This window comes from Phymastichus coffea, unplaced genomic scaffold (assembly GCF_024137745.1).
Source record: "Phymastichus coffea isolate CEN01 unplaced genomic scaffold, Cenicafe_Pcof_1.1 PCOF00081, whole genome shotgun sequence".
Classification (NCBI taxonomy): domain Eukaryota; kingdom Metazoa; phylum Arthropoda; class Insecta; order Hymenoptera; family Eulophidae; genus Phymastichus; species Phymastichus coffea.
This window is the reverse complement of record NW_026706892.1, coordinates 1-14,823: the sequence shown is the minus strand read 5'-3', so window position 1 is coordinate 14,823 and position 14,823 is coordinate 1. Positions and strand designations below refer to the sequence as shown.

Here is a 14,823-nt window from a genome sequence, read left to right as displayed (position 1 = left end):
ACAGTAATATCTATAACCAGTATGACACAACATACAGATGTGTATATAGAGTGTCACACTGTTTATACCTCTGACTATCGTATTGTTTACCAACTCTTCGGCAAGATCTTGTTTTCTAGTTAATAATATTATATTTTTATGTTAGAAAATTAGGTTTACTCTGTTCATAGTAATTTTTAGCCTGAAATGAACCAGAGAACATTAATATCAAAATAGTTGAAACTGTCGCTAAATTATAATAAAGGATTGATGGAAAGTCAATAGAGTTTATTTATTACTCAAATTACTATATCATCATCAAAAGTAACCTTTTTAATACGATTCTAGTGTTTATTATTATCAGCCGATTATACTGTTGAAATAATAATGAATTCTACCTTTGTGATCGTTAGATCATTGAATGATTAGTAATCATTAATAACTAATTTAATCTCTATAATATACGTAATAATTCTACTAAACTCTTCACTGAAAATATCAAATTGACCAAATACGTGACCGTCAGTTTTTAGCAATGAAACTTTTTTGTTGAAATATGAGGCAATATTTGATTCTCTATACTATGGTGACAAGCAAAAAAAAAGTTATTCGCCCGTCAATTAATAAAAATATTCATAGACTCAAAGATTAAAAATTATTCTTTATTAAACTTTTTTTAATGTAAAATGTTCTTGTCCAAATAAAATACAAGATTGCATGATTGAAAAACTAGAAATGTAACATGACTGGTAAAATTGTTTTTCCTAGAAAATTAAATGTCAATCATGGTAGTTCCATAAGTTTTGTTGCTACATGAATGCAATGAGTTCTTACTAGTATACTTTATGATAGCACAACTTTATTTAAATATCGTATTTTCGTATAAGATGCACGTGAGAAAATAGTTATATCTACATATCGGATTGTTCTTTCGTTTTATAGAGTCCAACGCCACCTCAGTACGTCTTTTGGTACCACAACAACCGCATGATTAATTATGACACAACGCGCGGCGGCGTCACCGTACAAACTGAACCAGGGCTAACGCAAAGTCGACTCACGATCAACAACGCCATTGAATCTGACACTGGCAATTATACCTGCAGCGCTTCCAACACCAAACCCGCTTCAATCTTCGTTTTCGTCACCGAAGGTATGTAATTTCATCTTGAGGCTTTCATAAATAGGCATGAGAACTAAAACCAATGCGAACAAACTAACAGAAAAGTAGATGAAATGCATGTTGAGAATGTAAAGTAAAATATTAAATAGAAACATGGCATTGACGCTAAACAAAAAGGACTGCAGTGTACTACGTAAAAGGTGAGAAAAACAAGTTATGGAGTTTGCAGAATATATTGAGATCGAATACCAAAGAAAGAATCACATAGATTGTTTGCACAATAAAATGTATTTAAAAAAATGCACATTGTGCGCAAAAAATGAAACATTGATTTATACAACTGGTAGAATAACATTTATATTATTCCCAACTCAAAATCAAGTTGAATTGTTATTTTTGCGGAAATGGATATCATACAAAAACATACTCTGGGTGTTTGATATAACTTATCTTGCTGAAGAAACTGTTGAGTTATTCATGAATTTCAAACTAAAGAGTAACGACTAGTACTCGTTGAATTGAATAAAACGAGTAACAATTAAAAATATAACTTTGCAATAACAGTTTTCCATATAGAGAAGCAGTTACAAGTTATAGTGCAACAGATTATGCAACAGATACAACTTAAATTGATTGGATTGAGTCTTTAAAAGTTGAAGTATAGATAATATGTCAAAAAAATTGTTACTTTGTGAAAACTTAATGGTTTTTATTTGAAAAAATGTAGATCTAGAACAATCTGCTATCAGTCAATCTTAGACGATGCAATAAGATTTCTAACGTATTTTTTAAGACAATGTTAATACGATAAAATAACACGAGAGATAAAACAACCACCGTATTCTTCTGTTATTTCAGGTGACAAGATGGCAGCAAGTCGGAAAAATTCGGGTCTGCGACAAAGTAGCTGCCTGCTTGTACTGTCCCTTCTGTTATTACTGGACTTTGGAGTTCGATGAGCCCTACCCGAATGATCTACTCCCTGAAACGAGAGAAGGAAAGTTGATTACGTTCTTTGATCTTTGCAATCGTTAATAACGATGATAAATATTAATAATAAGATTCTATCACAACGCATCCTGCGCCAACTTATACGAAGAACGTGTAAATAAGTGAGAGCGACGTGTTCGTAAAAGTGGTAATGGGACACATCGTGTAACTGCAAGTACTTTCCGAATTCTCGCACGTATCTATCTTCTCGCATGGGGTTGATCACTTTTCATTGTCATTGAACTGCCACGACACTACACTTAGGACATAAGTTTTAAATGCATAACGAGTCTATATGCCAAAAAAAAGTAATTGTATATGTGGTTTCGGCATCGTGTACGGGGCTGTTGATTCATATATTAACTGAACATTTCAATATTAAAAAAAATAATTATCCAACTCCAACCATTCATGTCCGGTTACGATGGTAACGAAAAAAAACTCATAATCGCTCACATTGTTTCCTCGAGTATTGTTTATATTTGCAAGATTAAATAGTTTAAAAATCGTTAAATTTTAAGAAACTTATTTTTAAAATAAAATTTCCGTCTTTATATATCTACGATAATGATCACATGTATGTATGTAAATGAAAATGTTTGTTTGAAATTTTGTTTTACTATGATTTCAAATAGTTTATTCGTGTAAATACGTCTGTCATAATACATTTTGTAAATAGACTCCTCGAAATATGTAAATAAACTTACGATCTTACATGTGGGAAAATTCGTCAACGTAAAAATCTATGAATATGTTGAATATATCTGTTTTACAATAAAAAAAATAACTTTATAAAAATATCCAATAAATGTCAAAATTCCATTTGCGTGTGGATTTTTTTCGTGATTATAATTCATTACTATCTATTTCTTATTATTAGCAATAAAATAGAATTTTTTTTGAATGAATAACAAACGTTTTTTATTTTTTCTAAAATACCATTATATTATTATTAAAAAAAATTCGATTGCTTGTATCTTTTTTTTTTGTTACAGTGGATAATTATTTTCATAAATGACAAAATCAGAAAGGTAAGTACAATAATTTAGCATTTGTCATGATAATGTTTCAATCAGTTGCATAAATAAAGTTGATTTTAAGCTATTTTTTGAACTTCTCTTTAAATTACACTAGTTTGGCTCTATTTCAACACAGACAAAAAAGGACTTATTATCCCATTTTCTCTGTATGCTTAATATACATTCATCAACTTTTGGTCTATTTACACTACAATTCAAATTTGTTATTAGGCATGGTTAGATTTTATTGGTCGCCAATAAGAAGACTAATATTGAGATAAAAATAAAAATTTTTTCCGCTTACGTGTAAAAAATAGTCTTAATATTTAATGTTTTTTACACCTTCACATAAACATTATGACATAGAATGGACCTCATATATAATTTAACGACGAGTGAAAGAGTATTAACTTCATACACTTTAACTGCTAAGACAGTGCTATCGTAATACCTGTATTTTATGTACTAGCATTACAATTTTATGGAATTTTTAATGGCTATTACCTCTGAGGACTTTCTTCATCTCTATTATCGCCGGAAGTCAGAAGCATATATGTTATGTACGATACTTTGAGCGAGTTAGAAAAGAAGATTCAAAGCTAGTACTGTATTTTATTTTTTTTTTATTTGTACATTCGTGATTACACCTTTTATTTTCAGTTTTTTATCATTATTCTTAAATTATCGCTGTCAAAAAATGTTTTTACGAGAAAGTAAGTTGCAAATTTATAAGCTCCAGCGTCTAAGAATTCAGTAAAAGCAAATATGCGTGGAGTAGTTCGGAAAGAGCAACTTTTTCCTCTACTTTTTTAAGTAGCCTGTACTTAAAAAAAACTAAGTTCTAGCTTGAAAGTTATTTTGCTGTCGAAAGAAATTTTTAAGATACCTACTTTTTTATTTCTAAAACAAAAAAAGATGACAATTTCGCTTAATATTTTTACTCCTGAATTTTACTTTGCTTTTTACTTTATTCATAGCGACTGAATTCTGTCCGTTAAGACTGTTGAATTTGATTTAACTTCTTATGGTTAAAAATCTAACACGAAAATCATCATCATAATGTAGAATTTACAAACTGGAAAATAACTTCAATGAGAAAGAGACAAAGAACAACTCAAGAAACATTTTTATGTTGTAAATGCTTTCTTGGATAATAGAATGCTCTGTGTCTGATTGACGAAAAACGAAAATCAAGGGTCATTGCGTTTATTCACTGGGTCATTAAGTTCGATGTGCGTATTGACTGTGAATCCCCTTCCCCGTGGCATTCATGCAACCGCACAATGGCTCGCGCCATAACCATTTCGGCCTTTGTTCACTTGCTCTATCGAACGAAACGAAGATAAGAAAAATTTTTTTGGAATTGAATTTAACTACTTATGTTTAAGTATTTTAATAAAACCTGTGAAATAAAAATCAACTGATCAATTTATATTGTCAAAAATTGAATGACATACTGTTTTTCGAATCAAGACGTAATATTTCGATTTCCTGAGAGCTTTTTCTTGGCGTATTCTTTTATAAAGAAATTTCAGTTTTTAGAAAGAAAATTTCTAAGAGACTAAATGATCGAGTGAGAAAACAATGGCTAAATATTTGTAAGTGGATTAATAACAATTTAGTAACTTTAAACTCGTTCACACGTAACTTTGAAATCCAAATATGTAAAATAATCTAAATTGAAATTATTACTTTTCATATAAAATGACTGATAAATAAAAAAATCATGATCAAATGGTAGTTTTATTTTAATAAAACGAAAATAATGTAAATTATGAAAATGTTTATTTTTTGAAAATTACAGTGTTATCGTATTAAATTACATTACCATCGTATTGAGTATATAAATAATTTAGCATAGTTACCATACTGAAAGCTTATGGAGGAACAGTGCTATTCGACAGCTACATAATCGGTGACAATATTAGAACAATTTCCAATGTAAATTAAATTTTTATCAAGTTTATAATAAGCACTTTAGAGTATAAAATTCGTTTCAATTAGCGCTATGAAATAAATATTCTTCACATCATGTATCAGTATATATTCAAGAAATTTCTGGTTTTTAAATGATACGGTTATTCGTTTGGATAAGAATTGCTTATTATGCATTCAAGTATCATGCTGTTGACAAATAGTTGACAGGAATAAAAAATAAAACACCCACATATTGTATAGTAATTGACAAGCACAGCCTTATCGATGGCGGATCTCGATTTAAAAGTCCAGGAGTAGCGTAATAATAATTATCCCACCACCAGCGAGTCGGAATGAAAAATGAGTCTGTCGTGCCATCTCACAAGAAAATTCATAATTAGCAGTATTAACGGATAAGCATCGGTGACACGATGCTTATATATATATATACATCGGATCTATCTCTTGAGTGCAAACAACGTTAATGGGAAAAGCAGTCTGAAAGATGCGACCCATTACAAGCGGCTAAACTTTCCATGTATACGTATGAGAGGGAGACGAATTCGCTCACTCGATGTGCGTTTACACTGCGGCAGGAGATGGACAGATAGATAGTGTCAGCGTTCTCTCTGGTTGGCTGTATAATTTAACAGCTCTGTGCGCATCGACCTGCCTGCCCATCGTCTCTCCCGTAATGAGATTCGGAAATTCGAGCGCGGCCCAGATCTCTTCCTAACTCTTTTCCGCCCAAGGCTGCATACCTCGCATACCAAATGGATTTTAGTCCAAAGGATATGTACATATATATACAGGCACGTTTAAATCTTCCCTATGGTCCGAGTATGTCTGTTTCTCACTTTTTCACTTCGCGAGCGGCAAAAGAATATAAGTTTCGTCTTGCGGCCTTCTCTTTCTATTAGTATTTATAAGAGACACAACCGGCAATGAATTCCGATTGATTATTGGATTTTCGCATTATTAGTTATTTCGCACAAAGCAGGATATTCATAAAAAGCGAAAAAAAGCTTTTTTATATTGATACGAATCCAGAAACTAGGTCGATATTGAATTGATAATAGAAGCTCATTAGCAAACATCACCAAGTTTAGTTTGGAAAGCGCGCTCGACGTAACAGCCAGGCAAATAGAAAAAATCCAAGTAAAAGTCTGCAATAAACTTCAAATTGTTGCTCTCTCTCTCTTTCTCGCTCTCTCTCTCTCTGGCGCCAGTTGCGCACTTGAGAAAAAAGTTTGTATAATCAGAAACTAGTACTCGCGCACTCTTTACAAAAGATTCTCATTATTAGTTTGCTCAGCGAAGCTAATCAAGAGGGAGATTGCTAATAGCCTCGTGCATAAAGCATCTGAGTTTTCCGATCTCTCCCTCTCACTGACTATTTTTTTCTCCTTGCCACTGAAACTTCTTCTTTACAAAAAAACAGAAAAAAAAGACTAGAAAGAGAGAGAGAGAAATTGTGCGGATCGTGCTTTTCAAGGATGTTTGCTGAGTAAACGAACCCAGAGATGACGTCACGAAGCGTTTTAGACCTCCTTCTTCTAGGTCGGCATCGTATTCCCCGATAAAGCACAAAGTGGCGGAAAATATTTTGCTGAAATCTTGGAGGGAAGCCTTATAATGGCCAAGCGATTTAGTTGCAAAGTTATATTCTGGAACATTTCGAGGTTTACCTCCGTTGCTTCACCTCCCTTCAATTTCATGCGCTTATTATATATCGTTTTCACTCTCTCTCTCTCTCTCTCTTTCTCTCTCTCTCTCTATCTCGTTCTCTTTTTTAATGCAGGCACACGGCTATTTGTAGTGCTCAACTTTTTCAAAGGAGAAAAATGATATCGAACGTTTTTTATGTATATCAATTCGTATTCTTTAGCTTTCCAATCTACTATTAATCAATGAAAAGTTACGATTTTGCAATAAAGGTAGTTTGAAAAGAGAAATTTTTAAATAAATCTAATTTGTTCACAAATATTCTTGATAAAACATACGACATGTTTTCTTGACTAGAAAAATTCAATTTATTTTAATGCAATATACTAATAAAATACTCATAATTAGCATGCTGAAAATTATGTTTCTCAACTGTCGCATTAATTAAGACGACAGATTATTGATTTCATAAATAATTTAAATGAGAATCAAAGAAAATAAAATCTAACGTTAATTTTCCTAAGTAATCAGAAAAGCAACTTTATTTATTTATTTATTTATTTTGAGTACTTAACAAATTTATGTCGACTTGCCGTGAGATAAATAAAATAAAAATATCTTGTAATATTCTAAATGTAGTTTTGTACAATTAAATATTAATCAATATTATATTGCTTGTCGAATAAACGTTATCGAGAAAATTATTTTAAACAGAATGCAAGAAAGTCAATGAGTGTCGTTATCCACAATTCACGGCAGATGATTCAACTCGGTTATCAATCTCTTGATACATTTACATTGACTTGTTATAGTAATGTTGAGTAAAATTCTGAACCAGCGTTAACAACTGTAATTCAATGATTTCATTGTTTTTACCACCTGTAAAAAGCTACAGCCATCTTCCACTCGAAAGATTAATAAGCTCGTTTTTAAATGAATCTGCAATTTTGCATAATTAAAAACTTATCCGATATTTTCGTCCAACTATCTACCTCGTATATCTGCAAGTCTAATTCCCGTCTGATAAATAGAAATATTTCGGGGAAAAAAGTAACCAGCACATTTTCGCCTCACTCGTGCAAACTCTATATTAACTCTGTTAAAAAAAATAAGCAGCAGTTTTTCGAATCAACAATCTCATCGACTGTTCACACGCACGTAATAGAGGCGATCTATCGCGTGAAGAGACGAGATGAAGGGCGGTAGGTGCATCGCGTGCAGTGACGAGTTGGCGCGAACGTATCGTTGTTGAGCTGCTGCTGTGTGACGCGCGCGAGATCAATGCTCTTTCTGTGTGCTGAGTGTGCCTCGGGCTGCAGCAGCAGCAGCAGCAGCAGCAGCAGCAGCAGCAGCAGCAGTTTCAGTTCTCCTCTCGGTCGCGACAAATCGTGGGTGTAGGCGCCTGCGCTTTGGTGAAACAGGCAGCAGCAGCGCAGCCAAACGGTAGCAGCTAGTAGTCGACCGCGTTGCGTCTCGCCGGGCTGTGGCCCCGGCTGATACGTCTTTTACCCACGTACTTTGTTGTTGTTGTCGTTGTCGTTGTCATTGTTGTTGTTGTATCTGCATGTGTGACACCGCGAGTGTTGGTGAATGTTAGTGAAATCACGATGCTGCCACGATGTCAGCCTATCACCTGTGAGTTATACACTTACTTGTTATAGACCGACTCGATAAGAATGCAGGGAGAGGAGGGGGCGCTTTGGACGAAGGAAATGCAAATTTATCGGTCACTTTAATAGATTATAATCGTTTCGCTCTCCCCCCTCTCTCCATCTTCCGCCTTTTGCTTATCTAACGAGCGTCTAACTGCCTTCGACGATTTATGACTTTCTGAGAACAACTCAAACTATATGTGTGTGTGGTAAAGGAACTTCTTTTTACTCCACTTACGTAGCGCTTTCTCGCTCACTCTTCGAATGACTTTTGTTTTCGCATAATATCGATCATAACGTGACCGCACTACTTCTACCTTTTTCGTCTCTCTCTCCTTCTCTCTCGCTCTCTCTATCTACTTCTTTCTTTTGTTGGAAGAGGACAACAGCTGCTGTGTATTCATGTTCATCCTTCGACCTTCTACCTTTTATCATTTTTACTTTTTCCAATCCCTCTTTTCTGTGGATGCGATATAACGGCGGGCCACTTTATCCTATGCCAATTTGAAGCTTTTATCCGCGAATTTGGGAAGAATGAGAATAATACGATCGAAAATCTGGAGATAAATTACTTTTTTCAGAAAGGAAAGCGATCGTTAAATTATAGCTAAGAGGAGTGAATATCTATCGGTAATGGAACTGCTCCATTTCTTCTCAACGAGCTGTATTAATCGCGCGATACTTTTTGGTTTTAATTATTGCCTCGCTGCCATTCTTTCATGCATTTCAAACGGGTGCAAATGAGCCGCGACGGGTACTAAGATTTTTATCTGCTTGGCTCGTGCGCGCGGAGCTATCAATGAAATTATGCAGCGAGCGCCGATGGTAATTTGATGCCCCTATTATATACTTGACTATACGAGCTTAAGTGCTGAGAGAGCTTTCGGTGTCGGGCATGCGTAAGAGGAAAGCTACTACAGTCACGGGATCGCTTCGTTGTGACGTGTATCAGTTTAAAGCCCAAAGAGCCTTGTCACATCAAAGGAGAACGCGAAAATGCTGCAGAGTAGATCGTTTTCAAATGTAAGGCTTCGTTTTGCTTTTTGCCTTAAGGACAAAAAAGGAAAAAAGGATGCTCATTTTCTCGCATAATATAATATACCGTTTCTTTTTAGAAACACCGAAGACAAAGGCTTTTTTTTTTAATATAATTGTGTGCTTGCAAAGAGAAATGTTTATATATTTTTCAATGTTAATACTTCTTTGTCGCTGGTAATTGAAACTTTGCATTTCATTTGATATTTTTATACGAAATTTCGTGTGTCGCAGCGTGTAATGACTTTTAACTTTTACCTGCTTCCTCGTATAGAGAGCTTTTTTATTACATTCGGTCTTTCGACTTTTGCATTCAAACCTTTCATTGTATGCTGATAAACGTGAGTTTTTTTTTCAAAAACAGAATGTACGCTGAACGTTTGTTACATTGCATATCATTTTCTATACAACCTTCCGCGACATTTATGTACTACAGGCAATGAAAATACTTTTTAAAAATATTAAAATTAAGTTACAAATTTATCTATTTTCTATGAAAAGCTTTTCATCCATATCTCGCATAAAACTTTCTTAAAGTTTATTAAGTGCCATACTAACTTTTACTCTTCCCTATTTGTGCATTAAATTAAAAGCCGTAATATATTTTCATCGCATATAAAAAATTTAATTATCTGTATTTTGATAACATGCAGAAACAAGTTTCAAATCAAATAGAAAAAAAATTTTCTAGTTAGTTAAGAGACATTCGCGTAGCATAAAACGCGGACATGCATTATCACAAGAGATGTCCCAGATTTTGAAAGGCCGCAAATTTCAAGTTTCGCGCTCTCGCGTGACGCGGGAGATAATCGGCCGTAAGTCATATGTCTCATCGTTTATTGAGGTGAACTAGCGAGCCATCCCATTCATAATGCATCTCTCTACTCTCTCTCTTTTCTCTGGTCAGCTTTCAACGTGAGAATATGCCATTTATTTTTCATGACGAGAATAGCTGGATGTAATAGAATGACGAAGATGAAAAATATTCCGTTTATAGCCTGCTATAGAAAATGCAGTTTTTTCCATTCTGACAAATTTCAGTTTCATCGATAAAATTTGAAAATTTCTGTGACCTACCGTATTACCCGAATACACATCAGATGAGATAAATGTATTTAATATTTATGTATTTTTATTAATTTGGCACACCTTAAAAAGTTACAGGTATATTTCATTTATACATTAATTATGAAATTTAATTAATCGTGCAGTCAACATACTTGTCTGATGCAATATAGACATACACTACTTTATATGGCACAAGCAAATGTATATCATTTTATATTAAATTCTTCGTTATCGATTCACAAGAATTTACTTCACACAATTTTATAATAGTTATAAACAACGTGTAATGATAGAAACCTTATAATTTGAACTCACACTAAAAAGGCATACTTTTAGAAATTAACTTTTTTTCAAACGGAAAATACTCTAGAACAGTTTTTTCCCGAGAAACATTACTTATAAGTAATTAAAAATATAGTTTTATTCTGTATGATAGAAAAATATAATTTTTTTAAAATATTAGGAACAGGTAACAAAGGAATAAGAAGTGATGCACAAATAGAGTAAATTTTACGTTTTAATGATGTTCAATGTAGTGACAAAATCAACAAATAGTAAAATTGAAATTAAAACTAACAAAATATTAAAATTAAATGTACAAGAATATAAACTTAAAATAAGTGTATATGTATAAGAATTAAAAAACACTGATATCGAAACAAAGAACATCAATGTAAAATTTTTAATTAAACAAGTTATAAAAATTAATACAAACGAGTTTATATAATTAACTAAGTCGCACATGTGCTTTGACAAAAAAAAGGATGACTCGTCTAGTCCAGTTCTAAGGTCAGATTGACCTTGTTTTTCGATTTTCATGTCGAAGCTTTTTCTTTCTCTCCCCTCCTTTATTGCCCCACGCGTCTCGACCCTCAAACACCAATGGTATCTGGTTTGTCAGGCCCGTTGTCGAATCCTGCCCCCTTCCCTATTTCCTCTCTCTATCTCTCTCTCTCTCTCTCTCTCTCTCTCTCTCTCTGTCTCTCTCTTTGCTTTGCTCGTGGATCGCTGAATGGTCTCGGAACAACGTACATGTTATATTCTAGTCATTTGACTAAATGTCTCTCTGCATACAAATGTCATGACAGTCTCAAGAACAACAATTGCCTTGAGTTAATAGCGTATATGGCAATAGCTGCTGCAAGCCACAACCATAAATGGCAAACGAGTTGTCAAAGAGGAGATCGGAGGTGACTTCGTGTAATCCCGTACATTGCTGCCGCCATGTTGATGTCAATAAAATAACAAGTTTTACCACAACTGATGAGCAATGTTTTACAGTTACTATGTCTACATTAGTGACAAGTAACATTTTTCATTTTCGTGTCCGCAAATTAACATTTCCCATTTCAAAATCAATCAAATTTTACATCTCGATTATTTATTAAAAGATGTATCCTGTAATAAATCAATTCTCCTCTTAAAATCCAAATAAAGTATTAATGACTGGTTCTTGTATTAACCAACAGATACTCGTCAACTATCGGGTAACCACAGACACTCGACCCGGCAACGTTCGGACTCGGAGCTCTTATTCTGTGTTTTCATTACAATAATCGTACATTTGTAATCACACATCTTACTAATAAATCATTATCAAGATTAAACGCAGCATGCGCAGCATGTACAGTAATACACATGTTTTATAACGCTGCGAACACAATTTTCTTTCGACATTTATACGCTTACAAGCTGTCACAAATTTATGTAAAGTTAAATAATACATGGTCCAAAGATTACTGAAAACCCTCGTTATCTGGCGCGTTACTGAAAACCGTACGTCTAGAACGGCCCTTATATCTAACCATCGCACCAACAAAACAAATAAACCAAAAAAACGAAGAAAAAAAGATGAATAAATGTCACATGCGCTTACCAATCGTTTTACGATCGCTGCGTGTCATATTGCTCATTAATAAGAAAAAAGAATTTTTTAGGGGCTCAATAAAAGGATTTTCCCACGCGCGAATATTTCTGTGCTTATTGCCAAATTCGGCGCACTATGACGGCTTTCTCTTACTCGATTTTCGTTCGTAACACAAAAATTAATATAACTCAAATGGCTGAACAGTGCAATAGTTGATGCATAAGAACATGTTATTTTTTCAACACTTTATTCCGCGGATACGTACAAGTATCAACCGGCTAAATTACATAGGCATGCCACGCAGGTTGCTGACAAGCAGCGTCGACTTCTGTTTGGCGCGTTCTAAACACAGTAAATTAGATTTTCGTTCGAACAAAGCCCTTCGCTGAGCTTCTAATCGAACTTGGCATCGCACGGGAGGCCGCGCGAGACGCGTGTACGGGTCTCCAATCTCTCTCTCTCTCTCCCTCTCTCACTCTCGCGGTTACATATAAATATATATATACATACATGTATATATATGCTGGTATACATATATAGACACACATGCACGCACGGGCACACATGTAGATCGTTGCATTCGTTGAGCGCGCGCTCACTCTCGTGTACGAACTACCTAATGCTTTCAATTTGTCGCAATTACCAGTTCAACAAGAGCACAACTCGTGCGTATGCACGATTCTGTCTCTTTTTTTTTCCTTCTTCTGCCTCGTTACGTTAGTCCACCTAACGCTTCCGTTCTGTTTGCGCAGATTTGTCGACGCTACCTTTAAATGTTAATCGTTTATCATTGCTGTGATTAATTCGTAAATGTGACCATTGGCTCTTTTTTTTCATTTCTACTCTTTTCGTGTAACTCGTAAACTAATACATTTATTTAAAAACATACAGATTGTCATCTACTATTTTGTCGAAATAATTGAAAATCAATATACTTCATAAATCAATAAACTTGATGAAGTACTCAATTTGAAAAGTCTGCAATATCTCACAACATTAACTAATCAATAAGTTATTAACAAAAGAATTATACTTTAGCTTCTGAGAATCTCCATTATTTTTCAAGATTTTTTAGTGAATCGAATTATATTAATGAAAGTTCATTAAAAGATCCGCATAATAAGATAAAAGTAGACGAGTTAAAGTGATTTATTGATAGAATTCGTTGACATACAATTTCAAAATTTTATAAAACGTTTGAAATTGAACCGATTTCACCAATCCTTGCTGCTTCAATTTGCAACCTGCTCGCGATGACTAATAATAAATAAATTTTAATCCACATCGAGACTCAAATAACTAACCCATTAATACTTCCTATCTTAGTGGCATAATGAAGTATAATCAATCGGAGATAATTAATTATATCTGTCCAAAATATAATCTATAGCTATTTATGATATCTCTTTCAATAAAACATTGATGATACCATTAATTCGTTCAAAATCACCGTATACTATTGTGGTTACGGACGAGTATCCATTTTTAATCTGGTGAGATTGTATAATAAAGATCCAGTCTTTTACCAATTCAAATAAATTCGCAGCGTCAAATTAATGGGTAAAACAGTTGCGCGAGCAGTTATGATCCGCACATACAACGCTTCAAAATAGATTTTACGAGCGACACATCGCAATGGTTGAAAACCGCCGCGTAATTATGCAAAATTGGTGGCTCGTCGAGTCAAATGAACAAGTTTGCTTGTTGGGTCGACGATGCACTACGCTGTGTACGTGTATGTCTGTGTGCTAATCGAATGTCGTTCATTGCTGCTCTGATTCCACGAGGGAGTTAGTTATTCGTAATTTTATGCGCTTTATTTTATTTTGATCAAGACAAATCGTTAAATAAAAGTGATAGTTTGCACTGTCTAAAAGTGAATAGAACCTTTCGACTTGACATTAGAAAACTTTGGTAAGAATAAAGTGCACGGAGCAACTCTCTTTCTTCAATTGGCCATTCGCTCGCTCTTGCAGTTACACAACGTCAAGCTACATTTTCGATTTTCTCAATTTCGAGTCCACAGATGGTATCGCATTGATAGATGAACGTACTGCTGCCGACGCCAAACTTTTCAAAAAGAAGAGAACAACTTAGATGGATCACATTCTCTTATCCCGCGCCGAACGTTATTGTGTGGCTTCGATTCAAATAACTGTTTTTCCCGCGACGATCGTAAACAAATAGCGATTTTCCTTATTGCAAGACAAGAATATATTCATTGAAAATAAGTAGCTTGCAGGAAGAAAAGTTTTATCAGCTAAAAGAACGTCATGAGATGCTTGCTATTTATTACACGTGTACCGTGGTAGCAGCCTGTTCGACCCGAGGGAGCTTTCGTGAGCACACACGTACATGTATATATACATACATAGTTACACCTATATAGGTAGAGAGGTCCGAATGTCGCCTTCATTTGAATATCGTCGTCGTGGCAACGATAAAATCAAGGGCGGATAAGCCAAGCACACGAAAGTGAGAGAAAGCCGCCACATCCCTTTCTCTGGA

The 14,823-nt window shown here is 34.3% G+C and overlaps 1 protein-coding gene across 1 annotated transcript in view; it reads left to right on the top strand.

Moving 5' to 3' along the window:
• Positions 1-2,896, top strand: part of LOC131668608 (zwei Ig domain protein zig-8-like) — a 58,194-nt gene extending 55,298 nt beyond the window's left edge. Inside the window, exons 6-7 of the mRNA XM_058942926.1 lie at positions 922-1,132; positions 1,961-2,896. Of these exons, the coding sequence (XP_058798909.1) occupies positions 922-1,132; positions 1,961-2,061 (312 nt within the window). The 3' untranslated portion in view covers positions 2,062-2,896. The remainder of the gene's footprint in view (positions 1-921; positions 1,133-1,960) is intronic.
• The last annotated feature ends 11,927 nt before the right edge of the window (positions 2,897-14,823 follow it).